Consider the following 18,174-nt stretch of genomic DNA (forward strand, 5'->3'; position numbering starts at 1 on the left):
AACTTAAAGTAATTCAAGACAAGGTTCAGTCACTTTTAAAAAGGATTATTTCAAAATAACCTGGGGTTAATTTGAAGAAGGCTTGGATTGTTTTGATTGTTAACATCGGTAATAAATATGTTGAAACAAGAATTGAAGATGTAAAGGGCGTTTTTAGGACTGTGCTTTAATGTTGCTGATTGTTGCATAAAGTTTTGAGGTCCAATTGAGGAGGCATTTTTGTTTCTTAGAATGAACTTTGCTTGGCTACCTTCTAGTTTGTCTGTCAAAAGGCTTGTGGTGAAAGTCAAGTTTGAAAAGATATGGCTGGTTTCGGATGTCTGGTTCAAGATATCTGGGGCTGAGCTAAACTGAGGATATGGCTGGTTTCGGATGTCTGGTTTAAGATATCTGGGGCTGAGCTAAACTGAGATTCTAAATGTTAGAATCGTACATCTTTTCATTAGTCTCGGTGCCTGTTTGTGCTTATAACCTCTTCCATTTAAGCTAGCATTTATCCGGAGACACAAATACATGTACGTATAACTACTTCGTCAATAAGCTTTGACCAACGTATAGCTCACGATCGAGGCCCTTCAGGGTATTCAATTTCCCTTTAATAAGACCAGCGGTGGCAGGCGTCTTGCGCCTTCCGCTGTCAAAGATTTGAGCTTTGGAGTTGTATATTTGTCAGCCCCGTGCTGTCTTATCTGTCTGCTGGGTTTGCAGGGTGTTCAGTAGACCATGGGGATTAGTCGTGGTGCGCGCAAGCTAGTCCGAACACCCCACGTAAAGCAAAAAAAAAAAAAAAACTAGTAGTAATTTAAAATTCTGCATTTATGATTCCCAAAATTAAGGGAGCAACAATATAGATATTTTGTCCTTATTGCAGGGTGCGCTGAGACATTCCAGAACTTTATGGGACTTGTCCATTTTAAAGATATAGCCTTAATTGGCGCATATCATGTGCGTTTGATGTCCATCTTGTCCTTATAAGCGGCGTTTTATAAATATATTTTTAAAAAATTTAAATTATTTATTTATTTTTTAAATTTAAATTAATATTTTTTTTATTTTTTAAATCATTTTAATATATTATTATAAAAAATAATTTTTAAAAAATAAAAAAATATTATTTTAATATATTTTATAATAAAAATACTTTAAAAAATAACCACTATTATATTTTCAAACACCTTGACACGTGCATATCGGAGCTATATAACTCGCTATGGTGATTTTGTGGAAAAGGTCGTCTCTGACATTTAGTTTTGCAGGGGCTAAATAATTTTATGTTTATTACTTTATAGTTATAAAACATAAAATTTTATACAATAAAACTGCAGCAAGCCATATACCATATTCTGAAATCAAATTGCTTTCCAAATGTTTTTTTTTCCCTGAAAGAAGTATCCATGAAAATAAAAATTATTGATAATTAATATTTTAATAGATTGATTTTTCACCCCTGATGTTATCTATAAAAATATTACTGATAAATTATATGTATTATATCAATAAAACTATTAATGATGTAGTTATTGTTTGATATCCCAATAATTCATCGTGGCGACTGGCGTGAACGATGTCGACAATAATATGCTTAACTCACAATTTATACGTTTTGGTGGAGGTTGGCAATGGATTAGCAGCCTGGGTTTTTCAGGGCAAAAAAGGGAGCTGAAAAGCTGATGGACTCGGGCGTAGAATTTACTCCGTTGGATCAAATCATCAAGGAAGCAGTCGACTATTTAAAGAGCAAAGGATTTGTTACTTAATAAAGAGCTCCTAAGAAGTTACCCGACAAGCTGTGAATTCCAATGACCTGCGTATAAACATCTGTAGCTCAGAAAATAAGGTTTATATACTTGGCAATAGGATTATTATTATTATTATTATATGAAATGTCTTATTTCATGGATCACATGCCAACTGCAAAGGTCTTGCTATTCATTAAATTACATATCAGATTATAAAACTATGATAATTATATAAAAAATAAATAAAAATAAATTATAAAATTTAATTTTTAATCAATTTAATAAAAAAATATAAAATTAATAAATATTGATTTAAGTAATTATATTTGTGAAACTTCACCTGACTTGATTTTGTAGATTGACTCGAGACTCAAATAATTCAAAATCTTGATTGAGTTTTAAGTAATTATTAATTAAATTTATAATTAGTTCGATAAAATTCCGACAACATATCCGATTAATACGAGCTAATCCGGATGAGAATTTTTTTTTTTTTTATCTTTTCGGTTTGATAAGGCAAGGAGAGAAGAGATGAGACTGATGGTGTTGCAGCTGTTGCTGGAGGAGAGAAACAAGGGATTGGAGAAGTGGATCGATAGATGATTGTGGTGCTGATATTGGGTGGAACAGTGGCTGTAACAGCAGTAAGGGGGGCGTGGTGGCTGTAAAAATGATGGGGACGGAGACATGGTTTTGGCAGTGGTCGTGAGAGGCCATACTGTTTGTTAGCAAAGGAGGAAAAGAGACAGCTCTGGAGGGTTTTGACAGCTTTGGAATGGGTATTGACGGATAAAGGGAAATTGGAATGGGGGCTTTTTGTTTTTGATATTTGAGATTTTTTTTTTGTTTTTAGTTATTCAAGATGAACAAAAATAAAGTCGTGAGATTGAATGATTAAAAATTAGAAAATTTTCGTGTATTTTTTTAATTAATTTATACATATTTAATTTCACATGTTTTTTATAATTTATATTAACATGATTATTTATTATTTTTTAACAAAAAATAACTATAGATAATTTATATTTACATGAATTATTTTTAAAAATTTTAATATGTGATAAATATATTTCATTCTATATGTTTTTAATAATTACATTCATTTAAATTATTTTTTAATTTTTTGATGTAGAGTAGGTATAATACACTTGAAGTTTTACATTTTTTTTTTCCAAAAATTTATATCTACATGTATTGTTTTAATTTTTTTATATAAGATATTAAAACATTAAGCATAAAAAAAATTAACTCAGATCACCCGTGTAACCTAAGGTCTAGCTTCTTAGTTGGGTTAGGTTTAATACATGGTTAAAATAACAAACTTGTAGTCGGGTCATAATAAGAAATAATCAAATAAAAAACAAATTGAAATTAATTATGAAAATTAATTTTCAACCAATTAGGTATTAAAATATAAAATTATATTAAAAAACATAAAAAAATTATCTCTAGTTAATTAAAATTAATTTATCAAACTTGCGACTCAAGTTATGAAAAGATGATAGATTTATAAAAAATAAACTAAAACAAACCATGATATTTAATTTTTAATTAACTAAATATTAAATAATAAAATTGAGGAAATTTTTTTTTGAATCAACTGAGTTAATTAATCACTTGTGATTTAGTCATGAAATTAAAATAATCTTATACAAATAAATAAATAAATAAAGTTCAATTCTCGATAAAATTAAAATTAATTTATTAATTAAAAAGATATAAAAAGTGATTTTAGTCCAACCAATTTAACATATTAAATTCATGACTCAAATTATTAAATGAGGATAATTTTATAGAAAATAAACTGAGATAAATGAATTCTAACTTTAAATAAATTTAATATTAAATAAAAAAATAAAAAAATTAACTAAAATTTTTTATGATAACCAAGTTAATTTATCAAACTTCTAGTTCATGTCATCGTGATAACAAAATATTTTAATAAAAAATAAAATGAAATAAATTATAAATTATAACTTCTAATAAATATAATTTTAAAGATTATAATTAAATTTATAAATAAAATAAAACTTCAATGAACGAGAAAGAAAATCAAAGTAAATAATGTCTTGAGAGAAGAGTTATTATAAAGGAGTGTTTTTTTTTTAAAAAAAAATGTTAATTGTTAATGTTAATATTAATGGTAATTATTAATAATCCATTATCCTTTATAAAGAAGCACATAGCTAGATACTGAAGTCTGTGAAACAAGAACACGAAGGAGAGAGAAAAACAGAAGAAATCATGTCGAAGAAAGGAGAAGTGGTGTGTGTTACCGGTGGAAGCGGTTGTATTGGCTCTTGGCTTGTCCGTCTCCTTCTCGACCGTGGGTATACCGTTCACGCCACCGCAAAAAATCTCAGTAAGTTAAAAAAACGACTTGTAGTCCGTCCAATATTGTTAGCAGTGGTCGTCCTATTGTGTTTTGCTAATTCTCTGTCCTCTGATTTGAATTGAAGAGGATGAAAAGGAGACGAAGCATCTAGAATCACTTGAAGGAGCAGACACTCGTCTCCGTCTTTACCAAATTGATCTCCTCGATTATGACTCCATTGTCGCCGCAATCAACGGCTGTGCTGGCGTCTTTCACCTGGCCTCTCCGTGCATCGTTGATGAAGTCCATGATCCTCAGGTACTAGAGTTGCAGTGATAACTTGTCGCCTTTTTTCCTTTGATTGATTTTTTATTTGTTTAGTTACACAAAATTCTGTGCATTTCCTTCTTTATTTTTCCTGAAAGAACGAGCTTTTGGATCCGGCAATTAAAGGAACAATAAATGTATTAACGGCGGCAAAGGAGAACGGCGTCAGGCGCGTCGTGGTAACGTCTTCGGTTTCTTCTATTACGCCAAGTCCTAACTGGCCTGCAGACGTCATCAAGAATGAGGATTGCTGGACGGACGTTGAGTACTGCAAGCAAAATGGAGTGAGTACTGAGTAGTGTCTTGTTCTTTTAATTTATTTCCAAATAAATTTTACTTTGTTGACTTTTGTGGATTATAATGTGATTGATTTTGTTTGTTTTGTTGTGGTGATTAGTTATGGTATCCTTTGTCAAAAACACTAGCCGAGAAAGCTGCGTGGGAGTTTTCAAAGGAGAAGGGTTTGGATATGGTGGTAGTGAATCCGGGTACAGTTATGGGTCCGGTTATTTCACCAGTGCTGAATGCTAGCATGGTGATGCTTGTGCGCCTTCTACAAGGTTATGTTGTTCACTAACTCAATCTATGACACTCTAAGCAGTCAGATCATAGAAGTATCCTGTCCATAGTTTGTAGAACAGCAGAATTAGTCATGAACTAGAATCCAACATCACTTTTATTTCTTTTGCACTAATAGGCTTATAGCTTATAGCTTATCGCTTCAACAGCACAATTAGATTTCCTTCTAATGCACCTTTTTCTCCTGCCGGATAGTAGCTGTGTCAAGGAAAAGTTTTTGAGGAAAATGCATAGAAAATTGCAAGAACCAGGAACAAAGATTAAACTTTTTGTTAGTTTTGATTGTCTGTTCATGTGCATACCCTTTTTTCAATAAGCTAACATTCATTATACTATTGCAGACATGCAAACATGTTTATGGAAGTATCTAGCTAAAAAGCCTTTAACTCAACCATTTTGCTATTATAATTTCTTGAATAAGGAAAGCACTAACAATGACTTTTTGTCCTTATTGCAGGCTGCACTGAGACATACGAGAACTTCTTTATGGGATCTGTCCATTTTAAAGATGTAGCCTTGGCGCATATTATAGTGTATGAAAACCCATCAGCAACTGGCAGACACGTGTGTGTTGAAGCTATATCTCATTATGGTGACTTTGTGGCCAAGGTTGCTGAGCTATATCCTGAATATAAGATTCCTAGGTAAAGAATTTAAGTTTGTTTTTCTGAGTGTGTACTGTGTGGTGAATATGAACAGACCTATGTACATTTTTTTTATGCCTGGTAATTTGATTATGTTGTCTGCAAAACACTATTGAAACCATGTACTATATTCTGAAATCTACTTTCCTCTTCAAAATGCTCTACCACATAATTTATCTAAACTTTGCACGTGGATGTACATGTGCGAGAAGCATTAAAGCTATCGAAGTCTTGATTGCCGTTCAAAGTGTCTCGGTAGTTGGGAGCATTAAATTTAACTAGTCTTGCTCTTTATTCTCGTACAGTGCTGTGCTTGCTGTTGCGTTGTTGATCAAACTTCCGTCCATTGCCACCCCTGCTTCATTGAGATCTTAAAACTTCTTTCTGGCTGTTTGATGGTGTGAATCATTACTGCTTGATCCTTAATGTGCCTATTCATGCAGTTTGCCGAAGGACACCCAACCTGGGTTGTTGAGGGCAAAGAATGGAGCCAAGAAGCTGATGGACTTGGGTTTAGAATTTATTCCCATGGAGGAAATTATCAAGGATGCAGTTGAAAGTTTAAAGAGCAAAGGATTCATTTCTTAAGAAAAAGCTTCAGTGATCAATCCATGGGGTAGAACTGATTAGTGTGTTTGTGCAGGAACAATCACAGCTTGCGTATGGAGGTTACCTGTAATGTTGGCAGGTCTCAGTGTTACCGTTTTAGCTATGTGGACAGTTTGAACAGGCTTATGTATTCGAAGAAAAAAAAAAAAACTTGGTTTTGCTTTGCTTCGTCTTCTCTTTTCTCTCCGCATATCAGCGTGTCTTTTGTCATTGATGGGCCAAAGTCTTAAATTCTTGGCAATTAGCATGAATGGGATCGATTCAACAAAATCATTGCAGTTTATGAAGTCTTTAATTGCATGCTTGCAACAACTAGTTTTCTGATAGTTATCTCCTGTTTATGATATGCAATCATTTAATTATGTGCAATCGGTGTCCTGTAATAGTCTTCGGTAGGGGGGAATTCTGTTTGTTCATGCTATGATCACAAGAGATCACAATCCATCTTCTGAGGTGAGGTAGACTACTTCAGTGGTGTTAAGAGCGTGGGAGGGGTGGTGCTCGGCAAGTGCAAGATCGAAGGAGCGGGTAAAACGTAAATGTTGCACGCAAACCCATCAACATGTCGACATTTTTGAATTTGACTACTTATAAGTTTGTTAAAGCAAAGCTAATTTTTTTTTAGTTTCTAAGCCCGAAACCCAAAATCAGTACTGCTTGAAGAAAAACAACTATTAGATTTTTATTTTCTAGCACATGAAAATTAAAAAAAAAAAGAAGAAGAAGAAGAAAGGGGTACCGAATTCCCTGTTTTCCTGGATACATTTCTTTGTGGATGGAAATAATGAATTTACTATCCTGCCCTTGAAAAAATTCACAAGGTTAATGATTAAGAGTAGAATTTTGTTTGCAATAGAAGCTTTTTAGTATTTTAAAATTGATCAAGGGCAAGAATAGTGTTTAACTTTTAAATTGTATAGTAAAATATCACAGACACCCTTAAGATTCATACATTGTTGGATGCCATTGAAATGTAAAATTATATTTTTAATTAACAGATGCACAGTAAAATAATATATTTTCCCTTGTAAACAAAATTTTTTTTGCTTGCCAGATAGGGGTGTTTTGGTCTTAATTCTTTTTATTTGCACGGTAAAAATCTTACTCTCAGGGTTCAAATTTTGATACCTTGGTTTTGATTTTGAGGGTGTTTTTAGCATTAATTTGTTGGGTTTTTTTTTTATTGTTATTGAGTAAAGCTAGGGGTGATTTTATTTTTTAATAAATTAAAAAAATTAATTTATTGTAAATTAAAAAAATTAATTTATTGATGCAGCTAACTTATTGTATTTGGATGAAGTGTGGAGTTGATTTCAATAATTAAAAACACTGTTATAAAGCGTTTTTAGATTCACACTAGCATCTTTTCCGTGTAATGGTGATGCATACAAAGAATGATCTATCAGTTTGGTTTCGACAATTATTTTTTATTGCTTGTCTCTTTTCCTAAATTTTTATGTTATATCTTGTAATTTTCAAAACCAACCCCTTGGATTCTTTCTTTCCCTGAATTTTTATGTTATACCTTGTAATTTTCAAAACCAACCCCTTGGGTTCTTTTTAGTTTTTATTTAGTCCTTGATTTTTGGTTAATATTTATTTTATTTAAAATAATATATGCAAACCAAAATTTGTTTCAATTTAATCCTTGTTTGATTTTTTTATTTATTATATTTGATCCCCGTTCTTTTAATTTCTATTTATATCACCTAGGATAATTTTTATAATTCTTTATTTTTTTTGCAATTAAACCTCTATTATTTTTTCATATCAAATTTTATTCTCATTCTTTTAATTATTTTTTTCTTTGCAAATTTTTAAATTTAATATTTTGTTTACTCAATTTCATTTTTCAATAATAAATTGGTTTAGATTTAGACTTTTTAGTTAATTTTGTATTTGAGTATTTGATTACGAGGTGCAATTTGAAAAATTAACCTAATAAAGAGCTTTGTTAACGTTGCTTAATTTTTTTTTATCATTTTTAAACCATTGCTTTTTCAATTTTGCTTTTGATATTTATTTAATTGAAGATTGATTTTTATTTTTTATATACTCTTTACGCCTTTTGTTTTTTTATTTGCCTGAGTTATCTCATTGTTTTTTATTTATTATTATTTGTTAAATTTATTTTTTAAAAATAAATTTTATTCTTGAATTAATTGGTTGAATATAGACAAATAATCACTCTAATGCATTTTGTTTATTTTGCTTTTTTAGGGCATTCTTCTACCGACCCATGCAATTTCTTTTACTATCACTGTGCATCTTGTTGCAATAGAATTTGAATGTCTTAACAGATTTTTTTTTTAATTGTGGATGATGTTCATAGTAAAGTGATTATGAGTTTTAATGAATTTTTTTATTTTTTATATATATGATATCGATCATTTATTTTTTTAGTTAATTATTGTCAAATTTGTTTTAGGATTCATTTTCTATCATTACCTTTAATTTAAATCAATTTATTAAATTAACTGATATTACTGAATATAATCAAGTTAATAATACAGGCATCAGGTTTTTTCGTTTTTTTTTTGAAATACTATTGTTGCTTGAGTTTTTCTCATGTAAAAAAAAAATGAATTAGATGGCAGCACAGCGTGGGTTACAGTGTAGTTGAAAACTAAGGGCACATGAAATCAAGGCAATGGATGATTCTAATAAATAAAAAAATTGTCGTAGTTTTTTTTGCCTGGAATAACATAAATGGACCGTTTTGGCTGTGCTGGCAGCGTAATATGTGGTGGCAGAGTCAGCTGACATTCACCTGTGAAATCCATCATTTTTGTTTCCTTGAAAAATCTTCCTCAAGGATACCCTCACAGCTCAAAGTTATCCTCATCTTCACTTTCAAATAACGTCGGAACCACCTAATCTCTCTTCCTCTTCTTCAAATTAAAGCAAACAATAATTAATAAAAAAATCATAAACTTTCAGTGATGGCTTCTCGTCTAACAACCACCGCCCTCTCTTTCCTCACTTACCTCTTGATTCTCTCCTCCTCTTCATCTACGACAATTCTCCCTTCAAATTCTGATAAAGTTTCCCTGGAACTATACTATGAATCTCTCTGCCCGTACAGTGCCAATTTCATAGTGAATTACCTTGACAAGCTCGTTGAAGATGACGATCTTCTCTCCATCGTTGATCTCTACCTCTCTCCTTGGGGCAATGCCAAAATCAGAGGAAACGACACCTTTGTTTGCCAGGTTCTTTATAAAAATTGGCCCTTTCGAGATTTTATTTCATTGACTATTATCCAACTGAAAAGGTCAAATATTTTTGTGGGCAAGGAATTGCCAGGCTGCTAAATTTCGTTTATTTGATGTTTAAATTGCAGCACGGTCCATATGAATGTTTATTGAATACTGTGGAAGCTTGTGCAATTCATGCTTGGCCTAAATTGGTTAGACTTCTTGATTTCTTCAAGTGTGATTTTATCTGGTTTAGAATAAGTTTTATGTGGTAATTAAGGTACCCAGTATTGGTATTTGTGTGTTTTGGTTCTCTGTCTTAAAATTGTGATGTTTATCATGCAGGAAGACCATTTCCCTTTTGTTTACTGTGTTGAGAAATTGGTTTATGAGAGAAAGTACCCAGAATGGGAGTCATGTTTCGAAGAATTGGGTTTGGATCCAAAGCCTGTTTCCGAGTGCTATACTGGTGGATATGGAAATGAGGTTAGTTTACTGTTAGATTTATTATGCTTTTGAATGAATCAATTCAAGTTGTGTGAGGCAATTTTGTGTCACCGTGTTCTCTATGAACTAACAAATTAAGTTACCAAGAATAGATCTTCATATGTGGTGATTCCTCCTAGTTTACAGTAATCAACAGTTGCTTTTTTAAGTTGTTCATTGAAATGTATGGACCTCGTATCTGGTTGATTAAGATGATTTGTTCTATTGCATATTGGCTGGGGGATCTGGTTGATTAAGATGATTTGTTCTATTGCATATTGGCTGGAGTTTTATGTAGACGCACAATGAAGTTAAGGCTTTGATTTCATGATTGTTTGATGTTAGGAAGCTCCAATAAAGTTTTGACAGTGATTTGTTACAGATTCTGATGACGATCTGAGCTTAGTCAGGGAAAATTGTCTTAACTTTCAAGTTCCTGGGGCACAAGTAGGGAAACGCCTTTGATTGAAGCAAATGCATTAAGAAATTAGCTATAATCTTATTATACTTGCTACTGTGGTTTTATTTGCTGGATTGACTTAAAGGGGGTAAGAAAATAGTTTTGTTTTCTTTACCCTGCTATGAAGATACTGCCTGGTTGGTTATAGGCAAAATACTAAACTCTGAAGCTTGGAAGAGAGAAAAGTTTGAATCATGCAGATGAAAAGTTGTGCTCGTTAGATATCTGAAGAACCAGCATACTGTTTAAAAGAGGGATAGTTCGGGCAGGCAATACATGGACACTGAGGTGAAATTGAAATGGAATAAATATATTGAAATCCCTGTGACGATTATAATTGCTTTAGACCTCTGCCTTGTGACAGTGAGGAAAGCCTGAAGCAATGCTCGAATCAAATGGTTCTAAGAGAAAAGCCCATGCAACTAGAAACCTTAGCTCTGATTCTGAAATTTCAATGTACTGTGATCATGTCATCTTCGGCATTTCTCCCACTTGTGGCTTGGTTACCTGTATTTCATTTTGGCCTCCCACCTAAATGTTCATTGTCTTGTACTGCAAAAAGATAACTCAATGTTCTGCTGACTCCCTAATGTTTCCTTCTCTCTTTTGTCGTCATGTTATTTATTTGATGGTCCAAAAATTGTTTTCGGCACATAACTTATTGTATCTATATTTGGCACATCTATGCAGCTTGAACTAGAGTATGCTGCTGAAACAAATGCCCTTCAGCCTCCACATAAATATGTGCCATGGGTGGTGGTGGATGGACAGCCACTTTATGAGGTTTGTTCTTTTAACTACAACCATGAGAAATTTGTGTTGTTTGTCGACTACAAAATTTGTTCACCAAAACTTTCTGCATCCCGGTTGCAATTTTGCTATTTGTGATAATTGTTCTTCACTCATGAACCATTGATGATTGATCATAGGTTATTGATTTCTCTGTACTTTTTATTTTTTTCAGTTTTAGAAGATTACTTGATACTTGATGGAATTTAGAAATTACTCTGCTGTGATTTTTTTAGGACTACGAGGACTTCATAACTTACATCTGCAAGGCCTACAAAGGCACTGCCACACCCAAAGCTTGCAGCAAACAATCTCGCCATTCCATCCCAAGGGCGAAAGCAAAATCAATCTCTCCAGTTTGCTACAGGGATACGATTGTATCAACATTATTGGAATCAATAAGATCAGCAACATCATTGTGGATGCAGTAGATGAATATCAGGGCCGCTTCAGCGTAGATGCATCTCAATTTTATTTACTTATTCCCTTGTTGGCATTGTAGTTATGATGTCAAATTAGCAGTACTCAGCTAAGCGCATGTCTAAAGCTGCCCCCCCTCGACTGAGCATGATCTATCTATAGTCATCTACTACTTGATAACATTGTGCTGTGATTGTGGGATTGGGATATGGTTAGATGATAAGCTGCCGGTATATATTATCAATTGAGCTACAGGTATGTGTCTGGACGAATAATTGTAACGTGTATTAGATGCTGCTTGAAAACAGACGGTCCGGTGGTTGGTTGCATGGATCTAATATGAACCTATATAGAGATGAAGGCGCACTTGAGCGGAGCAATGGATAGTCGATGCTAAGAATTGGAGTTCTGATAGCCCAGTTGAGCCTATGTTCACAAGATCATGTGTACGGCTTACACATGAGGTGGAGGCGTGCCCATCGGAGCGGACGAATCCAGTAGTTCAGATTTTGTCATCACGATTCTATTCTTCACTACCAAGACTTTAATGTAGTAGCTGTTACACGCCTTTGAAATGGTCTTATTATATCCCGTAGCGCTTTCTGTCTCACCTACGTCGGGAATTTTTTGTTTGAACTTGATTTTGGTTAAAGCAACCATCCACTGAACCCTCTCATCTCTCCCAGATTATTTACACAGATTCATGGGAGTCGTGTTTAAATGTCGGCGAGGTTGATAATTCTTAAAGTTTAAATAAAATCTTTAGCAGACCTCTCTCCCCCGTCGATATGTCCTAGTGGATAAGGAGACAGGCTCGATGTCTGTTGGCCTTTTCCTGAGCAGGTTCAAATCCTTCTGTCGGCGGCTTTAGCTTTCGTATTCGTGGAATGCTCTGTTTCTTTGATGGGTTGATTGGTTCAAGCAATTGCCCTCCATTTCCAGCCCAAATTACCAGATCCAGTTTTGGACTTAAATAAGCTGAGCCTACTACCATGACCGTCCTGGCCTCTTTCTTTCTTAAAAAAATTCAATTTTCCTCTTATGCTCCTTGTATGTCCATCCTCTTCCTCTGTTCAGGTGGATATGTTCTCTTTCGAGAAAAACAATTCAAGGACTTAACTGATTGCTATATTCTTTCTTATCTATATTTTTTTTAATGATAAAAAATTTAAAATCAGTTTTCATATACCAAGATGAGTTAAATTCACAACTGATTTCAACCTCAATAAATTAAACTGTATAAGTGACGGAAGAATGTCAAGATATCTGGTTCTGTAGAAAAACATAAACTATTATATGAGCAGATTTAACGAATAATTATACTTGGATTACAAGACAACATTCAAATGTGTATATTTTGGATTAGATTTCGAATCATGTTTAACAATGCACATATTATATTTTATTATTCATCTAATAAAGTAAATGTACAGAAAACATCTATCTCGAAGAGAAGTATCTGTCATGTTTCATCTTTACGTGCTGAGGACGCCCGCAAACTATTGTTCATCGAAACCATGAATATGTGCTATCGATTACGCGATATCATGATGATCTTGTGATCACAAACAATATAATTAAATGACTCAGGCACATCAATTTTCTCATGATTTTTGAAAATGGCGAATGACCAAATAATAATAACGGTGGAACCACTTTAACAAACGTTCAGGGGTCTCTTTCCAGTAAATTTGTCCGTTAGCACGCAAAAGTCAGACATCCCAAGCCAATATTAATACTAGGATTCTCATGTCCTCCCCTCCCATGCATCTTCGCATCTGTATCCCACTCTCTCTGGTCTCGAAAAGGGTTACAGCAAGGCAAAACAAAAGGCAATTTCAAAGGAAGGAGAATGATAGATGGGTGTGGGTTCATGTTCTTTAGGATCAAGGGTTGCAGTGCAAAAGGGAGAGGAGAAGAAGGGCCATCACGCACCGTTTGTCAGTAAATTTTACGATCCAGATATCATGTCGGCGACCAAAACTACAGTTTGTCCAACTATGCAGGACCCACCATGCTGTGACGTTTCAAAAAAAAAAAACACCATACAGTGACACTCCTCTTCTCCTCTGGCCCTTTTTTTTGGTTTTACCAAAATCCCATTGCCCCTCCACTTCCGGGTTCCACCGACTGTTTCTTTCTCTCTAGCTAGCGGAAAACCCTAGTTGATTTCCGGATGTAAAGAGTTCAAAGTAAAAAAATCAAAAGGGTTAAATTGCTCGGAGCTTGTGCAAATGCTGGTCTTTCATTGGAGATTTTTACTGGATAGAACTAGAACTACCCCGCGGACAACTCGCCAGTCCTAATGAGTCCTTTCCTTTTCTTTTTTTTTTTATCGTACAAAAATCACATGTGATCTACTAATGTAATAGCTTGTTTATCGAGATTCTCAGCAAGAATTTAACATTTTTATTTTCAAGAAATATATATATATATATATATATTAACTGATATCTTTTAATTCGGTCGAGGGGTATTGCTTAATTATGCCAGACATATATATATATATATATATATATATATATATTAACTGATATCTTTTAATTCGGTCGAGGGGTATTGCTTAATTATGCCAGACATGCAACCCAGAAATACGTAATCCTGTTCATATTGGATAAATTTTGAACCCAAAAGCATGTAACTCTGCTTACCCAGCAGACACGAAAATATTTATTTATAGCTAAAGGTTAAGAAATCAACAAGCTTGTATCCTACATCTAAATTAATCACATATATAAACACACAAGCCCATACTTTAATTACATAATTGCGCTTCGATGCTAGTATATATTTTCTTTCTTTCTCAGAAGTCATGTTGTCCTCTCTTATCTGCTAAATTTAAGAACATTAATTGGATCACTCAAATACATTCATTTATAAACCATCTAATAATTAAGTTTATATTCTATATCATGGCTCAATGTTTAGTCGTCATGGGATAGTTTTAACATGTTTTTTTAATCATTAAGTCAATTTTTGATGTCATTTTCTAGCACTAACGCTTAATATATACACTCGCACAAACCCTCATTAAGTAATAAAAAATACATGCTTGTAGGTTATAATTCCAGCAAGTAAATGGGCATCGAGCAATCAAGCGACAACCCCCACTAAGAAAATGGAATGGGAGGGCAACAAGGCCAACGAAAGCAAAGCGTGAGGCAAATTCTCTGTGGATGGATACGATGCGAGATCACGTTATCTTTCTTAACGCCGTGTATCTTACAACTTTATCTTGACAGCCGTCATCCTTCAACACGCACCAATTATATATTTCTTCTTCATTAATTTATTTATTTATTTAATACGGAAAACAAGCAGAAGAAATTAAACGACACTGTCTTTGTTTTTGTTCTCAAAAGTAAACAACGTTCTTGTCTGTTTGATTATCTTGTTGCTTGCTACACGTATTATATTGGTGGTCTGTGATCTGTGGTTTTTCATTTTCTACGCTTAGATTAGACGTCCATTTTTTTAGTTAATTAACGAATTAAATAGAAGTAGTTGCACTGTGCATAAGTTCAGAGATTAAATATATTAAATGAAATATGAGGTAATAAATTAAAGGAGTGAGAGTGTACGTAATACCATATGTTTAATTTATCTTCTAGAACGAGACGTCACCACTTATTGTGATAATAGCTAATCTTATTTTATTCTAGAGCTGTTGTTTTAGCGGTGCGGTGTGCTAACAACTGTCACGACCCAAATCCCGGATTCATGACCGGCAACGCAGGAGGAGTGTCGAAAGGACATCCCACCTACGCTAAGCCTCAAAACATACATATCAAAGTAATAGATATTCAAAAATACGCAGCATTTCATAATCTTGAGAAATATTATATTACTCAAAGCTGATGAAGTCAAAGGATAGTCAAAACTCTTCATCAGTAATTAAAACAAAATAATAATTCATAATACTCATTACATTGTCAAAATCCAAACTTAATTAAAACAGAGTAATAGTGGAGCGTCTAAGACTTCGAATCAAAACAACCTTGAACAATAAGCAAGGCATACCGACCCAAAACTGAAGAAGTAGGAACACTCAACAAAGTCCAACTGCTATTAGAAACTAAGAACCTGAAATAATATTAAGAATGAGGGGTGAGTTCAACCAACTCAGTGAGGGAATAATATTTAATATACATTTTAGATATTTTCATATTAATAATTTGTCAGATGATTTATCTTGATATACATATACATATACATACTAAATATATTATCATAACGTAGTAGAATGATATACATATACATACTGAACATATTATCATAACGTAGTGGAATACATGTCAGAGATCAGATGACACCCGAAGGTGACCAGATGACACCCGAGGGTGACCAGATGACACTCAAAAGTGACCAGATGACACCCGAAGGTGACCACTATGGGATGATCAGTCGCCGCAGGCTGATGCTTCTCTCATCAGCTAGGTATACAGAATACTATGTGCACATAGGCTAACTACTCTCCGTTAGCATGGAGTTACTGACAAGTCCTATATCAAGGCATAATAGATATTTACAGAATCATCAAGGAAACGTATATCATATCAAATAGAATTTAGCTCGATAAAATGCGAGTGCAAATTTCAAGAATAGATGAGTACTCGAAAAACAAAGCAAAATATATAAATATAAATATTCAAGAGATTAACTAATCGTACTCATCATATAATCAACATACATATTTACTTATATTATATGCATATTAAAGATTATCCCACTCACCCGGAAAATATAGAACTAAAGGAACGTCAGACGAAAGACCCGAAAATCCTATTGAGGATCGTTAGGAGAACCTACAACAATATATGAAATATACTCAAAAACAACTCAAACAAAATATCTCAATGCATAAAATAAAACTAGGTTTACTCTCCTAGGTTTAGGGACTAAAATGATAATTATCCAAATAGGGACCAAAATGTAATTTTACCAAAATTGGACCAAACTGTAAATATATAACCATACTGAAATTTCACCCATAAACCATCCTTCATTCTGTCCAGAACGAACTAGGGACCTAAAGGTAATTTTTATAAAGTTTAGGGACTAAAATGTAAATTCCTAAAATTTAGGGACCAAACTAAAAATATTCCAAATCAATTATCAAACTGAGATTTATCATCCTTAACCTCATAAAAACACCGTCCAAAATCTCAAAATACCATTAGGGGTCAGATTATAATTTTCCCAAAGTTTAGGGACTAAAATGTAAATTCTTAAATTTAGGGACCAAACTGGAAATATTCCAAATCAATTATCAAACTGAGATTCATCATCCTTAACCTCATAATAACACTGTCCAGAATCTCAAAATACCATTAGGGGTCAAATTATAATTTTTCCAAAGTTTAGGGACTAAACTGTAATTTCCACAAATTTAGGGACCAAATTGAATTTTCGTCATCTTCAACCTCAAACCCAGAATTGTTCACAGATTACCTACTGTTCTTTCCAGAATTCCAACTCAAAATTCACAATTTACACAAATCATAACTCAACATCATCATCTTTACCAACAATCTCTCAAAATCAACTAATTAATCAATTACCCACAACAATCAACCCTATAACATTCAAATTAATTCATCAATTAACCCAAAACACAAATTTTCAAAACCCTAATATTTATCAAAACATAAATTTAAATTTCAAACAACACATTTATACATTTAACAACCTAAATCTTACCTTTAAAGTTATTTCTTCTCAATCTCTTCCCTTTCCCTTCTTTTCCCCTCTTTTCTCTTCTTCTTCTTCCTTCTCCCTCTCTTACGTTTGCTCTCAAAAAAACACAGCTCCCTCTTTTGTTCTTTTGTTTTATTTTCTTTCTATTTATATTTATCAACTATTATTCAATTACCACAATACCCCTCATTTAATTATACTTACTCTTTAAGTCACCAAGGGCTTGGTTGCCCTTTCCTACTAATTTTCAAAACATCACAACAACACCCGCGAGAATTTCCGAACTATTATATATATATATATATTATTTGTTTTTAGAATTGTATTTTTCATTGTATTGATTGAATAGGAATGATACAATTTACGGAATACAAACTTATATCAAAATAGGAAACTAAATATATAAGAAAATCTAGAAATTAATTACAGAAATTAATTTTTCTAATTCGAGGAACAAATATAAAATTTTATACCTATACAATCCCTGATTAGACGAGATAAAATTTCAACATTTTTCCTCAAGTTGGTACATAGGTGTTAAACATGCTCAACTTATCTAAAAGCTTTAAGAACACTAGATTTGAGACTGTTTTGGTAAGAATGATAAAGCTTTAAGAACACTAGATTTGAGACTGTTTTGGTAAGAATGTCACCTAATTGATCCTCAGATTGAATTTTAGGCAGCTCCATAATTTTTCCATCTAATTTCTTCTTAATAAAAATATGTCTATCTCGACATGCTTTGTATGATCATATTGAGATGGGTTATAGGCAATAACACATGCTGCTTTATTATCACAGTATAGTTGAATTAGTTGCCTAGATTGGCAACCAAAGTCCTCTAAAAGAAGTCTTAGCCATAATACTTTACAAAGTCCAAAGGTCATACCTTTGAATTTAGCTTCTGCGCTAG

The 18,174-nt window shown here is 33.1% G+C and overlaps 2 protein-coding genes and 1 long non-coding RNA gene across 5 annotated transcripts; 2 read left to right on the forward strand and 1 right to left on the reverse strand.

The window, feature by feature from the left end:
• Positions 1-1,330: 1,330 nt before the first annotated feature.
• On the reverse strand, positions 1,331-17,518 carry LOC105110268 (uncharacterized). The gene is made up of 3 exons (XR_839441.1): positions 17,265-17,518; positions 15,817-16,369; positions 1,331-1,343 (listed from the first exon to the last, which is right to left on the reverse strand). It is a non-coding gene; the product is annotated as an uncharacterized LOC105110268 (long non-coding RNA).
• LOC105110251 (NAD(P)-binding Rossmann-fold superfamily protein) lies at positions 3,869-6,571 on the forward strand. Of its 3 annotated transcripts, XR_839436.1 has the most exons (7): positions 3,879-4,101; positions 4,199-4,371; positions 4,479-4,664; positions 4,778-4,940; positions 5,417-5,603; positions 6,047-6,381; positions 6,436-6,571. XR_839436.1 is itself a non-coding variant. In XM_011005243.1 (6 exons), the coding sequence occupies exons 1-6, from the start codon at positions 3,984-3,986 to the stop codon at positions 5,976-5,978; spliced, it is 897 nt and encodes a 298-aa protein (XP_011003545.1). In that variant the 5' UTR covers positions 3,869-3,983; the 3' UTR covers positions 5,979-6,025. The 3 variants fall into 3 exon arrangements, 2 of the variants coding, with proteins under 2 accessions (XP_011003545.1, XP_011003535.1); XM_011005243.1 differs by lacking the exons at positions 6,047-6,381; positions 6,436-6,571 and adding an exon at positions 5,909-6,025 and having other exon boundaries at positions 3,869-4,101; XM_011005233.1 differs by having other exon boundaries at positions 6,047-6,571.
• LOC105110241 (gamma-interferon-inducible lysosomal thiol reductase-like) lies at positions 8,968-11,816 on the forward strand. The gene is made up of 5 exons (XM_011005221.1): positions 8,968-9,424; positions 9,556-9,621; positions 9,755-9,895; positions 11,046-11,138; positions 11,381-11,816. Exons 1-5 carry the CDS (start codon positions 9,155-9,157, stop codon positions 11,573-11,575), a joined length of 765 nt encoding a protein of 254 aa, XP_011003523.1. The 5' UTR covers positions 8,968-9,154; the 3' UTR covers positions 11,576-11,816.
• Positions 17,519-18,174: the final 656 nt, after the last annotated feature.

Source organism: Populus euphratica, unplaced genomic scaffold (genome assembly GCF_000495115.2).
Source record: "Populus euphratica unplaced genomic scaffold, PopEup_1.0 scaffold3.1, whole genome shotgun sequence".
NCBI lineage: Eukaryota > Viridiplantae > Streptophyta > Magnoliopsida > Malpighiales > Salicaceae > Populus > Populus euphratica.

Excerpts from the sequence above, each read along its gene's own strand:
- LOC105110251 (XM_011005233.1), top strand. The coding sequence starts at position 3,984 with ATGTCGAAGAAAGGAGAAGTGGTGTGTGTTACCGGTGGAAGCGGTTGT. Across the intron at positions 4,665-4,777 it reads AGTACTGCAAGCAAAATGGA|TTATGGTATCCTTTGTCAAA; the intron begins GTGAGTACTGAG and ends TGTGGTGATTAG. Across the intron at positions 5,604-6,046 it reads CCTGAATATAAGATTCCTAG|TTTGCCGAAGGACACCCAAC; the intron begins GTAAAGAATTTA and ends CTATTCATGCAG.
- LOC105110241 (XM_011005221.1), top strand. The coding sequence starts at position 9,155 with ATGGCTTCTCGTCTAACAACCACCGCCCTCTCTTTCCTCACTTACCTC. Across the intron at positions 9,425-9,555 it reads ACGACACCTTTGTTTGCCAG|CACGGTCCATATGAATGTTT; the intron begins GTTCTTTATAAA and ends TTTAAATTGCAG. Across the intron at positions 9,622-9,754 it reads TTCATGCTTGGCCTAAATTG|GAAGACCATTTCCCTTTTGT; the intron begins GTTAGACTTCTT and ends TTTATCATGCAG.